This window comes from Malurus melanocephalus, unplaced genomic scaffold (genome assembly GCF_030028575.1).
Source record: "Malurus melanocephalus ecotype Western Australia unplaced genomic scaffold, MMel_1.1 scaffold_593, whole genome shotgun sequence".
Classification (NCBI taxonomy): Eukaryota; Metazoa; Chordata; class Aves; order Passeriformes; family Maluridae; genus Malurus; species Malurus melanocephalus.
In genome coordinates this window covers 316134-336835 of record NW_026623825.1, presented here as the reverse complement: position 1 = coordinate 336835, position 20702 = coordinate 316134, and the positions used below count along the sequence as shown (strand labels likewise).

The window sequence follows — 20702 nt, the reverse complement described above, 5'->3', positions numbered from 1 at the left end:
CGGGGGAAAATATGCAACATCAAAACATGTTCTTTTGGAGCACACTAATCCTTGGGTTTGACTTCTAGAATTCGCTCTAAATAYTTGATACTCCTCAAACAACTCGTGTGGCAGAGACAGAAGGTCAGGAACGCGGTGCCTGGTGTGTGATCTCAACCTACATTGCTCAAGTTTAGAAGCAGAGCTCTCCTTCAGAGGGAAAATGAACAAGGACATACACAAACAGCTGAAAAATTATATACAGTTGGGAGAGGGAGATTTTTCCTGAAGGATTATCATAGCCTAAATATTTCTTTAAGCCCTACCCTACCAGTAGTTGACCCAATATCGTTGGAGATGATGTCGTTACTTAAAAATAGAATAATCCAGCTCCACAACTGATGCAGAACAAGGCACTCTGAAGTGTGGATCTGAACAAAATAGATTTCAGAGGGTTTTTTTCCTCCCCCTGTATTACCTCCCTGCCTGCAGCATTCTGAACAACTGGTGTCCAACATTTCAAGAGGAAAAGGCTGTCGATCGCCATTAAACCAGGAGAGCTCCTGCAGCCTGGTTTCTTATGGAAAAAGAATGAGTCAAGGAAGTGGGAGACAAAAAAAGGTGCAAGACCGTACCAACACATTTTGCCAAGGAAAACAGAGAGGCAAAAATAGTGGCGAGAAGTTCTGCAAGGCTGACATCACACATTTCTGCTAACTATTGTCATGAAATAATTCAGATACCAACGTTTGCTGCACATGGCAACCACCAAAACCCACCTCCAACTCATCCCACCTGAGATCAACGGGAATCCTGCAAACAGGGATACACTGACATCCTGATACTGATCAAAAATTTAATCAATATATTGCTGAGATGCACTTAGAGCTTGTTTTCCTTCACGTCCRTAGACTTTTATCCAGTCAGAGATGTGCTGTTCCATGTATTTATCTGAGCCTGGGACACATCAAGGTTTTGCTGGGCCCTGTGTTTGGACTCAGACTATTCCTTCAATTAAGTAATTGATTTTCCTGTGCTCAGCAGAGCTAAATGGGTAAGAGATAGYAGAATAAAGCCTCCTGCCCCCATTTTCCATCTCAAAGCTTTACTCCTTGCCCTCCAGAAGCAGTCTGTGCCTATCCTTAGATCCTGTGTWGCAAGAATTATGATTCAGCTTCACTCTAGAAGGATCAGATTTCAACAGTTGCCTCACTTGAAATCAGGCTGGCGTAGAGACAAATTGGAGGGTTTTGTGTGGCAACAGCGGAAAGGCAAGATAAATATACAGGAAACACAGGGTTGGGAGAATTTCTGTCMCTTTGCAGAAAATAGGACTTGTTCAGTCGAGGAAATCATTGTCCAGGCTGCTCTGGGGAGGGACATGGGAAAAGCACCTGCAAAGAGTTGGAGCAGGGATGAACCACTTCTAAACCCCAAACCAGTGCAGAAAACTTCCCCCAGAGGCTGTGACAAATCAGGATTTTCCTCAGCACAGTGAGCAGCRAGAGGATGAAGCCTGCACAGTCTCTGTCCTGGGATGTTTGTAACTTATGTTGTTTTATTATAAAGATTCTTTTGTTCTGCATTTCAACATCTGGTCTAATGTACTTCATTCCTCAGGGCTTTTGGAAAATATGCTGTGGTCACTGACCATGTTTAATACATTGCTAAAATATGTCACATGCAGAGGGCAGGACTTGCCTCCAGTGCTATCCACCTAACAGCCAAATCCTCGGAACTTTACAGTAAAGGAGTAATTAACAACATTTCTGGAGCATGGAAAATTCCTATTGCTTTTTGGAACAAATTTAAAAAAAAAAAAAAGCTTATTTTTTTCATTCAGCTGTGATAACCATAAYTCTGTTCTTTTGGGAATTATCACAACTCTACATCCACAAGCTTGTTAAAAATTAGTTCTGTGCATGGGGCTTCCCATGGGTCACATAGCTCCTCCTGGACTTTGGAACAAAAATGGAATTTCCTGAATTTCCCTTTGCTACCAGCAGAGGATTGCCTGCAAAGCAAAATAGTGAGAATTAATTTTAACTTGTGACTTTTTTTTAACCACCTTGCTACTGGGAAAGGCTCAGGAGACAAAAAATGCCTGACCTTTCTTTGAATTTGTTTTGTTTCATTGATGTTAAAATCATAGTTAAAACCTGAGTGCAYTCTAGGAACAGTGGGAAGAGGGACAGAAAGCAACACATCCCTCTTGGAATTTTAATTATATGTAAYCCAAGAATCTATCTGTGTTTATCTCTGTTCTGCTTGACCAGTGAGATCTGTCAGTACCTCTAAACCTGTGAACAAAGCCTGTCTGCAGCTTCCAGCACAACAGCAATTCCTGAGAACAGGGAAAGCCTCCACTTCCCAAAGTTACCTCCAGTTAAAACAACTCCACATCTGTGAAAACAGCTTTGGACAACCCTAAATCACTGATCAAAACAGGAWTAAAAAGCACAATTTACACTGCACSTTACAGTTGTTGGATTTCACAAGAGCTCCACATCCTTCTGTCAGAACCCATCTGTATTTTTTCTGGCTTGGACAAGCCAAATCTTTAAACTTTATTTTACAAAGGAAAAACCCAGAGAAAGCACAGATGCCCAAAATATTTAAGGCAGCAGGTACAGGAGCTTTCCAGTGCCACAGGTTTTACTCTGCAGCAATGTCCACCTGGTTTATCCCATTTTACCACTGATACGCATAAAGGGCTTTAGCCAAGAGTGGAGAAACAAAAAATTGAGGGATTTTGATAAAAAAAACAAGGGTTTGCTGGTCACTGCTCTCAACAGCTTGAGTTCTGCACCTGCTCTAGTGGAAGRTATCCCTGCCYATGGAATAAGAGACTCTYTAAGGTCCTTTCCATCCAAATCATTCCATAGTTTTCTGATTTAATGCCTGACAGTGCTCCCACAGCGAGCTGCGCCTCTGAGGTAAAAGCAAAGGTCTGTGCACTTCTCAGGCTGACACTCCCGCTATAAATTCATTTCCTGAGGCAGCACAATTCTGCTGAAATTATTCCCAGGTATTTGACAAGTCTCTGCACGAAGCTARAACGAACATTCCCAGCTCCCACTTCCAAGTGCACACACACTGCCTCTGAGAGGATCCAACAAAATGTTTCACTCTTCCCGCCTCTTTCCCAACTAGAAACTGAAATATTTGATGCCAAAAGTGGTGGATTAAGGAAAATACAGTCACTGAGAGCTTTYAGGTCCAAGCTTACTCCAACCTCAGTCACTGTTCAGCTGTGGAGAGTAAGTTAAATCACTGACATTTCTCCAAATCAGGATTAAAACATTCCCTGGGTTAATACAAACTGTCTCTAATCCAGCTAAGCACAACAAATACTGCACTTTTCTCATTTTTCTTGTCTTTCTCATGTTTCAGCTGCAGCTTTTTTCACTGAGGCACTTCCAGCTCCATGGCTTTGCCAGGAGAGCAATGATGACCTTGGGCAGCTCATTACTTCTGGGGAGAAATCCTGTCCTGTCAAGCTGTCTGAAACCAGTCTCACTAAAAAAATAACACCACTAAAATCAAGCTTCCCAGGCTTTCATGACAATTCTGTCTGCTCTAGGTTAAAAAGTTACTGGGTCCTGCTAAATTATGAGCTGCATTCGTTATGAAAATAAGGAATATAAGTCAGTAAAARTGGATTCAAGCTGGCAAATAATCCTAAATTGCACTCCAAGCTGARGAGACAGAACTCCAAGACAGATCATCAAATATCAAGGAGAATTCAACACTGCTGGTGAAGCAGAAAGCAGAATATCAGCATTTGTTCCACACCCCCTTTCCCCAACCATCACCAAGGCAGTCTGTAAATTAAACTGAACACGAGGCAGGTATTCTATAAGAGAAAAACAGATCAGAGGAAAACCTAATTAATTTTCACAGCGTACCATGACTAATCTTAGCATATATGGTACTGGAATAGCAATCACTGAGTACAAATGAAAACAGTGTTGAACCCTGTCCTATTTTTAATCAGATGAAAGCCACAAACCCAGCCATGCTTCTGCTTAGTGCTGYGTTTTCTTCTACCCTGATGGTTTTTACAGCTGGAGAAATGGCTACTTCCAGCATTACTGTGCTGTAAAAAATTACTGCTCCTTACACTTCTGGGATTACAGTGGAGTGTGTCACAGAAAAGGAGGGCTGGTGGAGGCAAGAGAGCATTTCTTGGGACATTTAACCCTGTCTGGGCTGTATCAGATCCCCTGAGTGAAGACGTGATTTGCAAGTTCTGTGGGAAACCAGTAGCAGAAAGGAAAACAGAACTCAAGACAAATTCCAAATAAAAAAATTGAGATGGTGCATGACAATATTTTTAATATTTGAAGGCAATATTTTTTAATTTGAAGGCAACATATGAGGGCATATATTTGCCCTGATTAATTGTGCCCTACAGAGCTCACAAAAGCTTCTCTGCACAAAGAGTAGCTCACAGTTCAAAGACTTTCATCATTTACCATTGGGTTTTTTAATGCCTTAAATAACAATACTGTTAGTCCCATTTTAACCTGGACATTTTTATATTTGCAATCAGAGCCTGGAGGGTGGAAATGGAGTCATTAAMCCTGATTTGCTAAGCCAGATTTTAGCCAGGTCAGAGTGCAATATGGCATTACAAAAACCAGATTTATTTTGTAACCGAGGAAGGTGCAACATGTCTCTCTTATCTTCCTGATCTCTCTCTTCCCTCAGTTTCTCACTGACATCCTGGGGAAGCAAGGGAAAGGTARAAGTGGGAGTCAAACTATTTAAATGCCTTTTCCCTCTGAGCAACACTCAACACCATATGCTTTATCCAAGAAATAACTTGCTACTGTAAGGATGAGGTGGAATGTCCAAGATACCAACTTTTGGAGGATATTTCATGAGAGCTAAGCTGGTATTTCAAATGATGCTATTTCAAAGAACCTTCTAGTTTATTTCCCAATGGGAAAAATCAAGATGCTCCTCTCTAACTGACCATTTCTCCCTGACAAACTGACATTTCCTGCAAGTTTTCTGTCACTTCCTTTGTACAACTCAACACAGAAGCAAAGCAGAAAAACTGCAGCCTCCAATCCCAATGAAAATACAGCTGAGCACCACAAGGATCCCAATGGTTCCCCACTGGAAGCAACACGAGGAAAAGAAAAAAAAAGAAAAAAAAGAAAAAAAGAAAAGAAAGAAAAAATAAAAGAAAAACCCACACCTTTGGAGTGTTTCCCCGAAGGCCTCTTGGGTAATGACTCCTCCATGGAATGTGTGGATGTATGGAGCACATTTTCCAAACTGTTGCTGACACTGTTGATGGGGGTCTCGGACCTTGGAGTGACCTGGGAAGAAAACCATAAAAATCCATTCAAATAAACAGCAGGAACACACAAACATCACACCTTCCTCTGGAGTGAGGGATCCCCTGGGAAGGCAGGCAGGAGAAGTTGGCTTCTTTGAAAACTGAGGGTGTTACTCCTGATATTCCCCAAGTAACAGTTCAGGGAAGTGGTTTCAGTCAGCAGCTATTCACAAACTGAGATTATCTTGGCTAATCTAAAAAGCTACTTACAGCATAATTCTTTTTTAAACAATAGTCACCCAGCAGTCAATTGGAGAGAGATTGCAAGACCTTTAACCTCTGCACACCACAGATTTTAACTTTTCAACAAGAAAACGAGGGATAAGGGCTCTTGGAAAATGTCATTTTTATGTTACATCACTGTGCTGCTTTGGGTGGGGTAGAGTTAATTTTTTTTCATAGTAGCTGGTGTGAGGCTGGTTTGGATTTGTGCTGGAAGCTGTGGATAATTCAGGGATGTTTTGGTTACTGCTGAGCAGGGCTTACACAGTCGAGGCCTTTTGGGGTCTTCACCCCATCCCATCAGCACAGAGGCTGGGAGGGCACAAGGATTTGGGACAAATCAAATATTCCACACCCATGGCACTGTGCTCAGCATGAAGAGCTGGGGGAAGAAGGAAGCAGGGGATGTTCAATGACCCCAATATTATTCCCAAATCACCAGGAGCTGTGAGGGAACCCTGCTGTCCTGGGATGTCCAAACCCTGCCCAGCCATGGGAAGTTGGAATAATTTCTCTGATTTGCTTGCATGTGTGGCTTYTGTTTTCCCTATTAAAATATCTTTRTCTTAACCCAGGAGTTTCCCCACTTTTACTCTTCCTGCTCTCTCCCCATCCCGACACAGGGGGAGCAGGAAGCAGCTCCATGTGGCTCCATTACCTCTCCAGCATGAGACTCAAAGCATTCCCAAGTATTTACAACAGATTGCAATGAAAAATTCTTAGCAAAACCCTGATTTTCTTGTCTTTTCCATTTAATAACCTTTTATGATCATATTTCAATGGACACTTCTATACTACCAATGCCCAAGCAGAAGGTTGCAGCATCAAAACAAAAAAGGGTTTAAGAACCTTGAAAAGATACTTCAAAGAGGCAGTTCAGACCAACAAAAACACCCCTAGTAACTACTCATAGTAACTGTGTCACTTGAAATTCAATTGTTACATTTGGAATCAACCTGAAGTGCTGGTAGGGAAAGCTGTAATTAGAATTTCACGTGGATTTTAGCCTGGCACGAATCACAGGAGAAAATGTGCATCTTGCCATAACAAAATTAGTTCTCCTTCGCTCAGAGTAACTCAATAGCAGCAGCTCCAGGTCCCTGTAAGGGAAAAGGTTCCCTGAGACCCTGCTAAGTTGACACAGTGCCATGAGTTGGGACGATTTCTGCTGAAAACAATACTTTGCACACCCTCCTATTCCATGTTGCCGTCAGTCAGCACACACAATGCAAGTCAGAAATAGCACAGCYCCACTCCATACAATTACCTATTGTAAGCTCCATTTTAAGACTGACATTTATAGATTTATACACAGCTTAAGGCAGTAGAACAAGTGAAAGGCTCTGTATACTTGACATCCGTAAAAAAGCTTCTATGTGTTAAGAAATCAATCCAGAATGGCAGATGGGTGTCAGGAGAAAGGAGGGTTACAGGCACCTGCTTGCTTTTTCAGCACTGCTTCTTGATCAAAAAAAGGAAGTTTATTTTATATATAAATACAAAAGMATTATATTGATCTAATTGTACAGTATTTCTTCAGCCCAGCTTCCCATCAATAACAAAAGTTATCCCTGAGCTTTCACTCTGACCAACCAAGAAACTCCAAGCTCGGTGGGAGGGTGGGGAAGAGCTAAAATTTCCTTGCCAAAGTCAGTCTTTAGCTGAGCTTATCTCACACAGCCTCTCTCCTGGAGCTCATTAAACTCTCACTCCAGCYCAGGGCTGCTGGGAGGAAGTTCCAGAGGGCTGAGCACCATCCTCCTGGCAAAGGGACAGTGCACAGAGCAAACCGGGAAAGGAGTTCAGGCAGGGCTGCGTTATCCTGCACAGCCAGCTTCCAAATATTCCCAACAATCAGAAATATAAACATTCAGAATGCCTGAAATGGAGTAAGAGCAGCCACACAGCTCCAGAAAATCTCTGAACAAGCAGTTTGTTACAATTTATTGCCTCTTATCTTGTATTCCCTCCCCTCCACTCTCCTTACAACAAGCATCGCGTGCAGCTTATAATTTGCATTTTGTTTATACATAACCTCCATTTTTTTTCCATAAAGATTTAATTTTCCTAGACTTGGTAAGGATTAATTTAGCCCATATGTCTTGTCTGCCTGAGCTCATACTATCTGATCCCGTCGCACATCAAAGCAGTTCCAAATTGGCCTAGAAAAATCACAAAGCTCTGATTAGTTCCAAATGGAGCACTTTGTTAGGGAGCTGAATGGTGTTAGAACCACTGAATCCCACTGCTTAAAGCTTCCATTCCAAATTTTTAAATAATTTTTTCCACTGACTTAAACATCACGATACTGCAATGGTTTGGATTTGTTTAGGGAAAGTAAAATAATGAAAAGTGGTTTGCAAATCAAAGTTATAGTTCCAAAATAGTAACAGCAATTTTTTTATCCTTTTTTTTTTTTTCTTTTTTTTTTTAACTTGATGCCAAGCCAAACAGAGGAACAATAACCCATCAGCTCAGAACTGCAGGAGATACAGTCCTGGGAGGATTGGGAGAAACACTGGGAAAACTTTGCAGGAAGGACCTGTCCAAATTCAGCTGTAGAAACTCAGGTAAATTCAGGCAGGAATGTTCCCCATATGTATCTGAACACTCCTGAAATCCCTAGTTTAGGCTGGAGTCACTGGGTTTGGAATAAAGAAGAAGGCATTCCAGAGAAATAAAGATTCAGAGAAGGAGGGAATAAATTGCTTTGGACCTTTTAGGAGTTGTAACATCTCTGAGAAAGCCAAGATACCATTAAGGAATAAACATCTGCAGCTCAAGAACTGTTCAAGGTTTGTTTTCTGAAGCAGTTAACAGATCACAGTGAAGATGGATAAGTTGGCATCACAGGAACCAGGAATGTTCAGGCCATACATCATAACAAACCACAGGAGTGACGTTTTATAAATGCAGAAAAAAAACCATGAATCATTCAAGGTCTAAGAAGAAACAGCATCAGACCTTTGAAGAGAAGACTATGGATTTTTCTACAGAAATGATTGGAGAACATCAGCAGAAAGAGTCCATGAAGAGCAATCAAAACAGCAGCAAGTCCAGAGTTAAATATTCTTCACCGTGCCTAATTTTACCCCCAGCACAGCATTTCCTAGAGGGTCAGAGAGAAGGAAAATCCTCTGCTGCACCTTCCCCAGTTTCATGGCATTGTTCAGGGATTCCTTTCACATCACAGKGACCTGCAGCTTCCTCTAAAAGCTGCAACACTCGACTAAAAGAGATTGTTAAAACTCTAATGTTGCTTGGAGCAAACTGGTCTAGARGAAGATGATGGGGGGTTGGAATGAGATGAGCTTTAAGGTCTCTCCCAACCTTGACGATCCTGTGATCCTTTGATCTGCTCCCTCCATAGCAAAGCATCTGGCTCACAGATGGACTTCTGATTTTCCAGATGCAAACCCTACTGCCTTCTGCATTTCAAGTTAAAGCCATAACTGGAAATAACAAAGAAAATTGATCACTGCTYAGTGACTGAGGCTCAGAGTGAATTCTTCTCTTCTTTGTTCTCCATTGTAATGATGACAGGACCAGAACTGGTATCAGCTACTGCAGAGTGGATCCTTCCCAACACAGATGAGACAGAAGGATCCCTAAATGCTGCCCTCCAGCCCTTCTCCCCCAGCAATTATCAGGAAAAGAAACAATTACTTTTGAGCCAGGGGTTGAYGACAAATATGTCAAGGGAACAGAAGCCATTGCTAGAATTCTGCCATTATCACATTTTTCCCATTTTCACCCGTCATCCAAACCGAGCCTTTTTTCTCCACAGAGCACAGTGATTTCCTCCCCAGTATCACAGAGGTCTGCCAGATTCAGATCTTCTTGGGACAGCAAAAGCTCTCCCAAACTCTCAATCCGTCAAAAAGCGCACAGGAAAATAAACCCAGTTATTTCCACARATGGTGCTGCTCTTTCAGCCACTGCTGCCTGAAGTGGCTCTATCCCAGACAGTGGAAGTCACTTTGAAAAATGGTAAATCTGGGAAGCTGGGTAACTGTTAGCTTTGCTAACATTTAATACAACAAAGTCTTTCATAAAAATAACAGGACTGATAGGAGTCGAACTTAATGTGGTCAGAGTTTTACCAAAACAGCAATTATCTGTTCCTTTGAAAAATAAACAGAGTACAGAAAATACATGGTTTAATAGCAAAGTATTTGCTGACTTAGTTTGAAGTGGAGCCAGAAATACTAAAAAAAAAATAAAAATCAACACAGCCACTGCCCAAAGCACCATGGACACATGGAACAATGATACAGGATCTGAGGGAACAAAATAGGGATTTTGTACCTGGTTAGGTATGAAATTCAGGTCATGTGTTACACAGGAGAAGCAAACAATACGTAAGAGCCATGAGTGAGTTAAGGGAGATCCCAGAGCTCCAAATACATTCTCTCATTGATCACACAGGAAAACTTTTCCACGTGTTTTAAATTCAACAATGACCAATGATAAATTGAGAGTCCCACAGGGAAACGCTTCTGCCCATACTGGCTTTGGAATTATCCATTAAAAAAGGGGKTTTTTTTAGCCATAAACTGCCCTCCAGGAGCAGGTAACGTGCATGAGTGAGCTCAGGAATTGGAATCCAGGGGGTAAAAACCACTCAACTCCTCTYCTGCCAGGTTCATATTACTGAGTATTAACAGCAGCTTATTTTGAGGTTAACACCAAGGTCTTTAACATGGTGCAATCCTGTTTGCAGCAAGGCTCCAGGAGAAGTTTGATGGCAGGGATATGCAAGCTCAGGCAGATAAGCTGCCATTTCCCAACAAAGGGACAGAAGTCAGGTTTTAAAGGATTTGAATAAAAATGCATTGCTAACACTCAGCTGTCAATATAACACCACAGGCAGGAGACAAGAGCAACCAATGCCAGGATCTGCAATTCCAAATCCACTGAGACAAACCCAGGAGGAGCAGGACTGGGCAAACATCTTCCTCTTGGTAGTAACAAGTCATCAGTCTGCCCAGCTGCTTGTGAAACCATTGCCTCAGGCACCAGTCTTGCATTTAYTTAAATATCCAAACACCTGACTGTTCTCCCACTGGAAGAAGAAATTACAGCCTTCTCCTTTGGAAGATTCAGGCTTTTCCCCAAGGATGTTTAAGAAGTGCTCACCAACACCTCCAGCTTTCCACATACCCAGTAAAGTYCTCATCACCCAAATTTACACATATTTAGTCGCTTTGTTGGACTGGGACATGGATGCAACTGGAAGTKTTTAGTTTGTGCTACAAATTAAAGCAGTTCCAACAGTGAAAATATCTGTAAGAGCCAGGTGCCTCCATGTTTCAGCAGCTACAAAATGCACCTTTTCTCCTAGAGARGGAACACAAAGGGTGAAGAGGCAATTCACAGGGAAATGGGATAATGGATGATAGATCAGATGGTTTTGTCCTGGGAGACTCTCCGGAATGAAATGAGGCATGTGGTACTTAAACACTACGGGACAATCACACACCTGCTCCAAGGCTCCTTATGAATTCAGGAGAACAGATGGACCAAAATAAGTCTGGGTTGGATTTTATGGACTAATTTCTACTAAAAACCCTTCGCTTAAAGAACTGCAAACACTGTTAATAACAGAAACACGAATTTATCATAGAGTTAGTGGATTCATCAAATCTGAATTTTACAAATCAATTATTCAAACCACTCCAAAATCAAACCAAATACCTACTTCTAACCAGACCTTGGAACAGAACTGCTGCTCCACATCCCAGCACTGATACACAAACATATCCCCGGTCCTTCACCTGATGCCACCAAAAGTTAACCACCTCTATCTCTTCTGCAACAGCTCACAAAGGAATCATCTGAAAAGTCACAAATCCACTGATTCTACTTCTCTCTCCTTCTCCTTTTCAATATTCACTTAAGTAATGGCTTGAGTGTAATAAAACTACTTAAAATCATGGAAGCACCGAGTCATTAAGGTTGGAAAGGACCTCTGAGACACAGAGTCCAGCCATGATCACTACTAAACCATATCCCCAAGTGTCACATMCACACGTTTTCTTCCCTGGATGGTGATTTCACCACTTCCCTGGGCAGTTCCAATCCCTGAGCACCCTTTCCACGTAGAAATTCCTCCTGGTGTCCCCCCTGCCCCTTCCCAGTCCAGCCTGAGGCCGTTCCCTCTCCTCCTGTCCCTGTTCCCTGGAGCAGATCCCAAATCCCCCCGGCTGTCCCCTCCTGTCAGGGAGTTGTGCAGAGCCACAAGGTCCCCCCTGATCCCCCTTTGCTCCAGGTTGAGCCCTTTCCCAGCTCCCTCAGCCCCTCCTGGGATTCCAGACCCTTCCCCAGCTCCGTTCCCTTCCCTGGACATGCTCCAGCCCCTCAATGTTCTCCTTTTTTTCTTATAGTGGAAGAAAAGAGAAGACATTGGAGAAGAATTCATAATACATATGGAAAGTGTTCACTTTCGCTATTTATCCTCGGGACTTGGCRGGTCTGTAATTAAAACTAAGATCTTGCTCTTGATCTGATTATTTCTGGATCACTTCAGCTATTCACAAACCCCTGAAATCCTGTATTGGCCTGAACACCTGTTAAAAGGTTTATCCCTTCCCAAGCTGGTTACTGGATAATCATCCCAATGGAAAAATTCTGGTTCAGCATGAGGAAAGAGCAAGGAATTCTGAAGTTTGCTCCTTACAAACCCCACGCAAAGAAGGACAGATCTGAACCRTATCAACAACTCTTTTCTTGATATTAATACCCATTTCAAGCCTCAGGAAGGAACAACTTTATTTCAACAGGCTCCAGTTCTTCTGCCAAATATTGAAGTCAAATTCGAGTGGAAGCATGACAGTGGTTCTCATTTCCACAGACAAATTAGATCCAGCATTCCTATAATAAAATTCTGTGGGCTCTGAGAAATCTTATCTATGTTCTTGAGTCTATATTTGCTTTTTTAAAGATAAAAAGCACTCCAGAGCAAGTAGTAAAACGGACACTGGAGTATTTGAATATTCAAGATGACAGAAGAAGCCGAGCTCTGTCCTGCCAGGAAGAGGCAGTGCTGTGCCTCCTGCCATTGAAGGTGACAGGATCTCAGTTTTAGCAACTCAAACATTTAACAAGCCACTAAACCAAATGGTTCAACACTTCCAAACAAGGCTGCYGTTCAGCACCTTTGAAGTCAGCCCCTGGAATGCCTGTGAGGTGTGGTTAACTACTGCTGGCTCTGCTTCTCCACACAGGATCTGCTGCAGGATCTCCTCCAGCTCGTGCACCAATTCCATTAAAACAGTTTGGATCTGCTGCAGTCTGAAAATCCAACACCTTCCAAAAAGAATCTTTATTCCAYAAGAATGAGGCCCACTTCAGTGTTGCTTCACTGACAACAGTTACAGGGTAATTAGTAGAAAATAGAATAAATTAAGAACGTGAAGTGGAATGCACTCTTAAACAAAAACTTCATTCAGCCCGTGCAAAAATGGGAAAACAGTTCATGGAAAAAACATCATCATTATTAGCTCAACACACATTTTTTTGGCTGCTCTGTCCCTGATGTTTGGATGTACAGTGCATTTCCCGAGCAAACTCGTTTAGGCTCCTAAATTCAAGTTCATCACAGAACACAGGATCAGACAAAGAGAATCTAGTGCTAATTAATATTGTTATTACCCAAGACTATTGTCTTCCAAGGATTCCTATCTATGTAAAGCTCATTTCTGAAAATATTGCAATTTTGAGACTGAACCATTTCAACTTTCAAACAAAACCATGAGTGAGAAGAGAGCCAGAACTCAAAGCCTCACATTTTTTAAGCGGAATAACAAGAAGTGTGTGYAATCCATGTTGCCTGGAGTACCCAAAATTCTCAAAGGACATGCAAAAGACATGCAAGGCTTGGCAATGTCACCAGCTGGAAGCTACAAGACCTGCCCCTRCAGCTCCTGAGGTTGGATTCATGTGGTTTAGAAAGTGAAATCATTCTGAGATAGCAACTCTTGATATCAGTGAGTAAACACCTCTAATCCCAGCCAGCAACTGCTCYCAACATGGTCACCTGCTGAAGCCAWGAAATACCCTYAAAGAGGCTAAAAATTAAGATTGCCAAGATTTATTCTATTTCTACAGTGCTCAAATAAAAGCCATAAAGGCAGATGACATAGATCACTTAATAGATTTCCCTGTGAGAGCTTGAGGACTCAGCTTCAACCTAAAAAGTGATAGTTTTTTATAACTCGCCACTCCACTGGTGAAATAAAAATCTCGGAATATTTCTCAATGGAGTTATGTCCATTCATGCTCCTGAGGCAAACAGTGCAGACAGGTGAAAATACTGGAAATGGATCCCTCAGAGCAACTCCATAGCTCTCAATACACAGCCTTAATTCTTTGGAAGTTTTAGAGGAGCCCATGGAATTAGCATGAGTGAAAAATAGTACCTTATGCTATAAACTTGAAATAGCCATTGGAGCAGTATTTGGAAGCTGACTGGGCAGGAACCCTCCATCCCATYCACAAGATACCAACCCGAAACAGCCACATAAGCACGGGGTCACTGCCCCTTATTTCCCTTCAGTTGCAAACAAACTGCAGGGTGGCTATTTCTGACCCTGTCTCAGCAGCTGAACCCAAAACCAGATCCCAAAATCGTCATAAAAGAATCATGGAATTGTTTGGGTTGGGAGGGACCTTAAAGTTCATCCCATTCCATCCCATGGGCAGGGAMACCTTCCACTGWCCCCCAGRGWGCTCCAAGCCCTGTCCARCCTGGCCTTGGACACTTCCAGGGATCCAGGRGCAGCCACAGCTTCTCTGGGCACCCTGTGCCAGGGCCTCAGCACTCTCACAGGGAAGAATTTTTTCCTAACATCTGATCTAACCCTACAGCTCATCCCCCTGACTGCACTGAAGAGCTCTTGTCACAGCAGAGCAGGTGCTGAGTACCCAATGCATGATCTTATTTCCCTTTTTTTACAGCACGATCTCAATGAGGAGATGAAACAACTCCAGCAAACAGAGTGACAGATTCATTAATAACTTCCCTAGTGCTGAAGTTCTGTCCTCAGAGTTAGTTACAGTAGAGTTCTTGAGAGGGAAAGTCCATGAACAAATTCATCCTATGATGTCCAGTATCCATGTAGGTCACAGAATCCAAATTSAGCTTTGTGTTTCCATCTGCCATCCATTCCAGCAGAGAATCCCTGAATCACTGAGGTTGGAAAAGACCTCCAAGGTCATCAAGTCCAACCTGTGCCCAATCCCTACTTTGTCACCAGCCCAGAGCACTGAGCACCATGTCCAGTCATTCCTTGGACCCCTCCAGGGACGGGCACTCCAAATCTCCCTGGGCAGCCCCTACCAAGGCCTGACCACCCTTCCCAAGAAGAAATTCCTCCTGATGTCCAACCTGACCCTCCCCTGGCTGCMCCCTCCCATCAGGGAGCTGTGCAGAGCCAGAAGGCACAGGGAGGGAATGTTGGGATCTCCTGTGCAGGAGCAGGAGTTGGAYCCAACACTYTGTGTGTGGGTTCCTTCCTGCTCAGGATATTCCATCCTCACAGAGTCCAAGGCAATGTAGAGAGGGCAGTGTTTTCCCTCCTTAGGGCAAGGAAGCAACGTTCATTTTATACCATCAGGTAGAAACCATGAATCTAATAATTACTGACCTACTTACAGCCAGCCACAGCCACCTTTTCMTGCAAAGTTAAGAGTCATATAAGGCAAGAAGCATCTGAAAAAACACTAATTAAAGCAAAAAAATATATGGGCARCCTCCTCATAGTCAGCAATTGCAGGCAGTAAAAGGAAACAGCAAAAAGCAGTTTGCATCACTGGCCACCTTCAGCTGTGTTCACCTACCCCAGAGCAACTTGAGGAATCATGAAATATTTACAGTAAATTTGTATCAACTGTTCAGTTTCTTCCCTGTTAAACGCACTTTGCTTTTGAGATATTTCACTGTAAAATGTGAAAGAGGAGATGCAAAAAGGATTGCAAGATCCAATCCACTGGAAAAAGTTATAGCTCATATCAAGCTGGGCCATATTTTAATAGGACTGGCTAAGCAGAAGCAGCACATTCCCATTTGCTCCTGCAGAGAGAACAAAGAGCACTGCTCAGATTTCTGTTGCATCTCCCCAACTAAACAAGTCAACCATAAATCAGAAATTGTAACAGTAGAGCAGGTACAGTTACACAAGAGTTACACCCTATTCCCACCCTCACCAGGGGAAAGCTGTGGGGTAACTCATTCAGTTCGCAAAGACCTCACTATTTGCGACCCATCTCACATCCCACCATCCCAGCTTCCAAAGTTTCCCAAGATCTCAAATGGTGACCATTCCTCCAGTTCATTCAGGATGAGCTCAGAGAGGTTTGTGCTGAGAACAGAGGAGCAGCGTTCCCCCATTTAACACCCAAATTCCAGCAGCAGCTCAGCGTGGCTCACGCTGGAGTAAAGCAACAGGAGCCAGGAGAAAGTGCTGGCACAGSGAGGGAATTCTCCTCCAATTCCAAGGAAGAAGAGAAGCACAGGACCCAGGGCTTTTACTTTCTCTCCACATCCTCGTTGTTTTTTCTAGGTGATGTTACAACCCAAGGATTGTCACAACATCACTTGGTAACATCACAAGATCTAAGGCCTYGGTGTTGGAATTTATTTGTGCATATTTAAACAGGGCTGAATGGAGAAGACATTGGTTTTTCCACTTGCTTCATCCAACTCCTGATTTAAGCCAACTGCTTAYTCTAAAAGTAGCAGAATTACCCAGTTAACAGTGAAAAAAAAACCCCAACAATTTTAAGGAAATCTAAATCACTTCATCTACACACAAACAAAATGCACATTCAGAGACTGTGAAGGCAAAGTCACCTTTGTGTTCCCTCTCACTACTCTGTACTTAGCAACCAGGATTCTTCAACACAGATTTCTATAAAAACGTGCTTTTTTAAGAGACAACCCTTCAGCGAGCTCAGAAGAAAAGAAAAATCAAACGACCATCCTGGCTGCCTTATTCCTGGCAGGAAAAATGGCAGGATGGATTCTCCGTCCATCTTAGATTGACATAAATAGTGCCGGAGTTTTTCAGCTCCATAAATCCTGCAGCTTGAAAAGAAGACACTCAAAAATATTTCTGCTTGTCTGATTTTATATTTTTTTTTTTTTTTGGCTTGTCTTATTTTGGGGGAACTTGTATATGATTTACAGTGTTTCTTTTCAAATCCAGGGTCGCTGCATCATTTGAATAAGGGAAGCTGCAAGTAGTTAAGTATCTGAAAAGCAGCTTTTTTCTGGTTTTAATTATACCCTTCTACATCCTGTGTGAAATATTCTTTYCAGCTATATTTTATCCACATGGAGGTTTCAGCTGACTGAAGAGGTTTTCCCATACCTTGTTCTTCCCCCTTACTACAAGAGCTTAGGAACAAGCACCAGACCTAAGAAGGGAAGAGCAAGGAAAATAGGAAGTTTAATACATCCTAATTTCACAAAGCAGAAGTGCTTAAAGAAACGTGAAATTTGTATTCAGGGGAAGACTGTGCACAGATTTCTGTCTCAGTCTGGAAKTCAGCGCTCAACTTAGTGAAATCTCTACTGAGCTCTCAGAAACAGCTTTATTTAGGGTATTATTCCAAYACAGGGGTTTTCACAGCTTTTAGGTATTCACCACCTTCCCCAAGAGCAGGGCAACACATCATTCAATGAGTCCAAACATCCTCAAAGGCTGCAGCCTGTTAACTTCTCACATGCATCCACTAAGCTGGAGCTTAGTCTGAACTTTCAAGCGGGTTAAAATCAGACAGAAAGACAGTTTGAGTCCCTAATTTGTGGGAGGCTGAGAGCAATTAAGCAGTCACATATCTAATTACTTACAGCACATCTTAAAACGTTCCTGTCTGGCCTAACTGCTGGCAATTGAATGAAAGAACRAGTTAATGACAGTGAACCCCGACACCAGGATCAATACCCGAGGCACGCAGAGTGACAGAAAACGACAACATTTCTTTTAGCCTAACACCAGCAACTCCAAATGTTTGCCATCGCATCCGTCTAAACAAAACCCAGGCTCTCCAGATGCTCTGCCACTGGACAGCTACTCCTCCTTTACAACTTTTTCCAGGGGAACTTTCAAACAGATGCTTTCATCCAGAGATGTGTTTGTTTCCCTTTCCTAAATCACTGTTTTTCCATGCCGCTGGCAGAACTGTTCCCCCAGAAGATGCTTTGAGAAGCAATCAGAGAAGGCTTATATTGCTGCTGTTGATCTGCTTGCGAACCCCTTGTCATTTAAATGTCASAAGCTCCTAAAAACTCCATCCATCCCCTCCCTCTGCCCTCAGCTGACCATCCCCATCATCAACCAACAGCCAGCCTCTGAAGCTGCCATTTACCCCTGTGCTAAAGCACGGTTTGAAATGAGAGCGGAAGAAAAATGAGCGTGGAAAAAAGCCGGATACCCACCTTATGGCAGCCAGGATAGGTTGCCATGGTGTTGAGGGTAGAGGTGCTGGGATTCTTGCTGCTGCTGGCCATGAGACTCTGGATCTGGGTGAGCTCCTGCCTCAGTACCTGCTTCTGGTGGAAGCTGAACGCCGGGTGGTTGGATGCCATGGTGAAGAGCAACAGGAACTCATCCCCCGTGCGGCCCTCGTTGAGCTGCAGCCCGTAGTTGTTGATGACCGAGTCGATGTGAGTGAGGGTGCGGAACAGGACCCCGGCGGCCTCCCGGTGGGCAGAGCCGAGCAGGGCGAGGGACACCAAGAGTTTGCTGCGCACCACCTCGTCCGTCAGGTTGGTGAGGCTGCCCAGGTCGGCGGGGTTGTTGGCTTTGATCTCGGAGTCGCGCAGGGAGTGATAATCCTTGCGGGCCAGGTCCTCCAGGCAGGCGCCCAAGAAGCGCAGCTCCAGCGGGATGCACAGGTCCAGGAGGCCGCACAGGAACTCCACGCGCTGCGGGGAGGGCAGCTCGGAGAACCAGCGGTACACGCCGTCCCGCTGCAGCCGCGGGCACCGCTTCTCCACCATGGTGCTCCGCGCTGAGCACGCCCCGGCCGGGGCTCGCACACCCGGCCTGGGGCAGCTCCGGGCGGGCAGGGCCGGGCCGGGCCCCGCTGAGGGCGGCGCAGGCCCGAGCGCTGAGGCGCGGCCTGGCCGCGGGGTCCCCGCCCGCCGGCGGCCCCGAGGAGGCCGCTGCGCTCCCGTTCCTCCCTCACGGGGCGGCTCCTCCGTCCCTCCGGCGGGCGCCCGGTGCCTCCATCCCCCGGCCCCGCCGGGGCCGCCCCGCCGCCGCGACCGCGGGAAATAATCCCTCCCGGGCGGAGGGGCACGGAGCGGCGCGCACAGCCCGCCGCCGCTGCGCGCAGGCGGAGGGATCCCGCGGTGAGCAGGCTCGGCCGCGAGCGGAGCGGGAGGAACAGGGAGCGACGGGCGCCTTCGCTCCCGGCCTGACCCCGCGGCGGGACACGCCCCCCGCGCCGCTGATTGGTCGAGCCGGCCGCCCCTTGATGGCGATTGGCTGTCGCTGCTCTTCTCCACGCCCCCTCCCGCGCGCGCGGGGCGGGGTGTCGGCGGCTTGTCAATTTCTCCCTTAGCCCCGCCCCCGGCGCTGATTGGTCAGGGAGTCCTTAAATAAGAGAGGGGCGGGCGCGGGTTCCTTTTGTGTGCGGCGCCCGCGGGTGCGGAGGGAGCGCGGCTGAGGSGGCYCCGGYTCTGRGGGCTCTGAGGGGCTYTGAGGGGCGGTGAACCCTCTCAGSGCAGAGCTGTGCTTTGCCCTGCTCCAGCTGACCCCGCCGAGCTGGCGGGTTTGCGCCTGAGGCTCCTGTTCTCCCCTCGGGRTTATCCCTGCGGGCTGGAGAGGAGCCTCGGGGCGCATCCTGACCGAAATCCCAAATCGTGTGTGTGTGCATCTTCCTTCCTTCTCCCCTTCATGGCAGCTGCATTTGCAGTCTGTGCCCTGGCTCCGAGTGTTTCCCGTGTTCTTTGCTGCSTCCAATGTGGGCAATAGGTGCCTTTTCCCTTCCTTTTCAGTCAAAACACCTCATTCCAGCCACGAGGAACCTCACGGAGTAGAGGAGGGAATGGCTTCGATGCTCTCCTTCGTCAGCCGTAGTTTTAGGATGACAAAGAGCCTCAGGGATGCAGCCTGAGCTGGTGCTGGGTGGTGATGCCAAAACCCCGATAAAGCTTTTGGCACAGGCGCTTGTCGGAGCCGCCACCAACCCAACCCGCGCTTCACAGTCAACGCCAGTTTGGCACCTGGCTCCTGATTGTCTTTAAATTCAGTGTGGAAACAAAAGAGACACCAAAGACCTCTCAAAGTGATCACTTTTTTGCCCCCCACATTCCCACCCTCCGTTCCAAACCGGGATTCTGGCTGGCAGCGATGTGGCAATGCACATTTTCCAGCGGGGTTTTGGGCTGCAGATTTGCCTGCGAATTGCACGGACGGCATCCGGCGGCCAAGGGGTGGACACACAATTTCTATTTTTCACGGTGTTTTTCCATGGGACTCGGCTGTTTGGCTGTGGTAGCCCAGTGGTAGCCAGACTGCGCATCAGCTGGATAAATGACACGGGTGATGATCTTTAACTGGGACAAGCCAGGAATAACATTTTTTAATGCAGCCCCAGGCTTGGTTTTTATATGATGGTAATCTTGGAAGATGGACCGTGTGTTTTATTTTCACAAGTGAAACGTTGCTGCGCTGCAGATAAACAAAAGACCCAACATTGATGTTTTYACAGGCAAAATTGCATTTTCTTTCAGGTTGATCTTTATGGGATGTGCAGATGCCCAAGTGTGGGATGCAGGCTCTCACATGAGTTGTGAGACCACTTGTGTTGGTTTCGCAGAAGAGAAAAAGTCTCATTCCTCCGGGTGATGGTTTATTGGAAATCTCATTATACACCTTGCTGAGACGAACTGCCGCACCACAAAAATTCCAAATGCTGGTAGTTCATCCKTTTTTATTTCCCTGTGGAATCTCCGACTGCATTTATCGGAGTCCCAAGGAAATGCAGGARTCAGCAGGCAAAGGACACTCACAGGGGCTGCATAATGTCCTGAATTGTAAAGAGACACAGCCCTGCTCCTGCTGTGAGAGGGTCCTTGACAGCCCCACAGCCTCTCCATGTCCTTCCCTCGCAGAGATCCCTCATGGAGTGCAAA

At 45.1% G+C, this 20702-nt stretch overlaps 1 protein-coding gene across 1 annotated transcript in view; it reads right to left on the bottom strand.

The window, feature by feature from the left end:
• The window catches only part of ZCCHC14 (zinc finger CCHC-type containing 14), a 47507-nt gene extending 28839 nt beyond the window's left edge, over nucleotides 1–18668 (bottom strand). The window contains exons 1-2 of the mRNA XM_057382941.1: nucleotides 17997–18668; nucleotides 5189–5312 (exon numbers count right to left, since the gene is read on the bottom strand). Coding sequence (XP_057238924.1) covers nucleotides 5189–5312; nucleotides 17997–18560 — 688 coding nt within the window. The 5' untranslated portion in view covers nucleotides 18561–18668. The remainder of the gene's footprint in view (nucleotides 1–5188; nucleotides 5313–17996) is intronic.
• Nucleotides 18669–20702: the final 2034 nt, after the last annotated feature.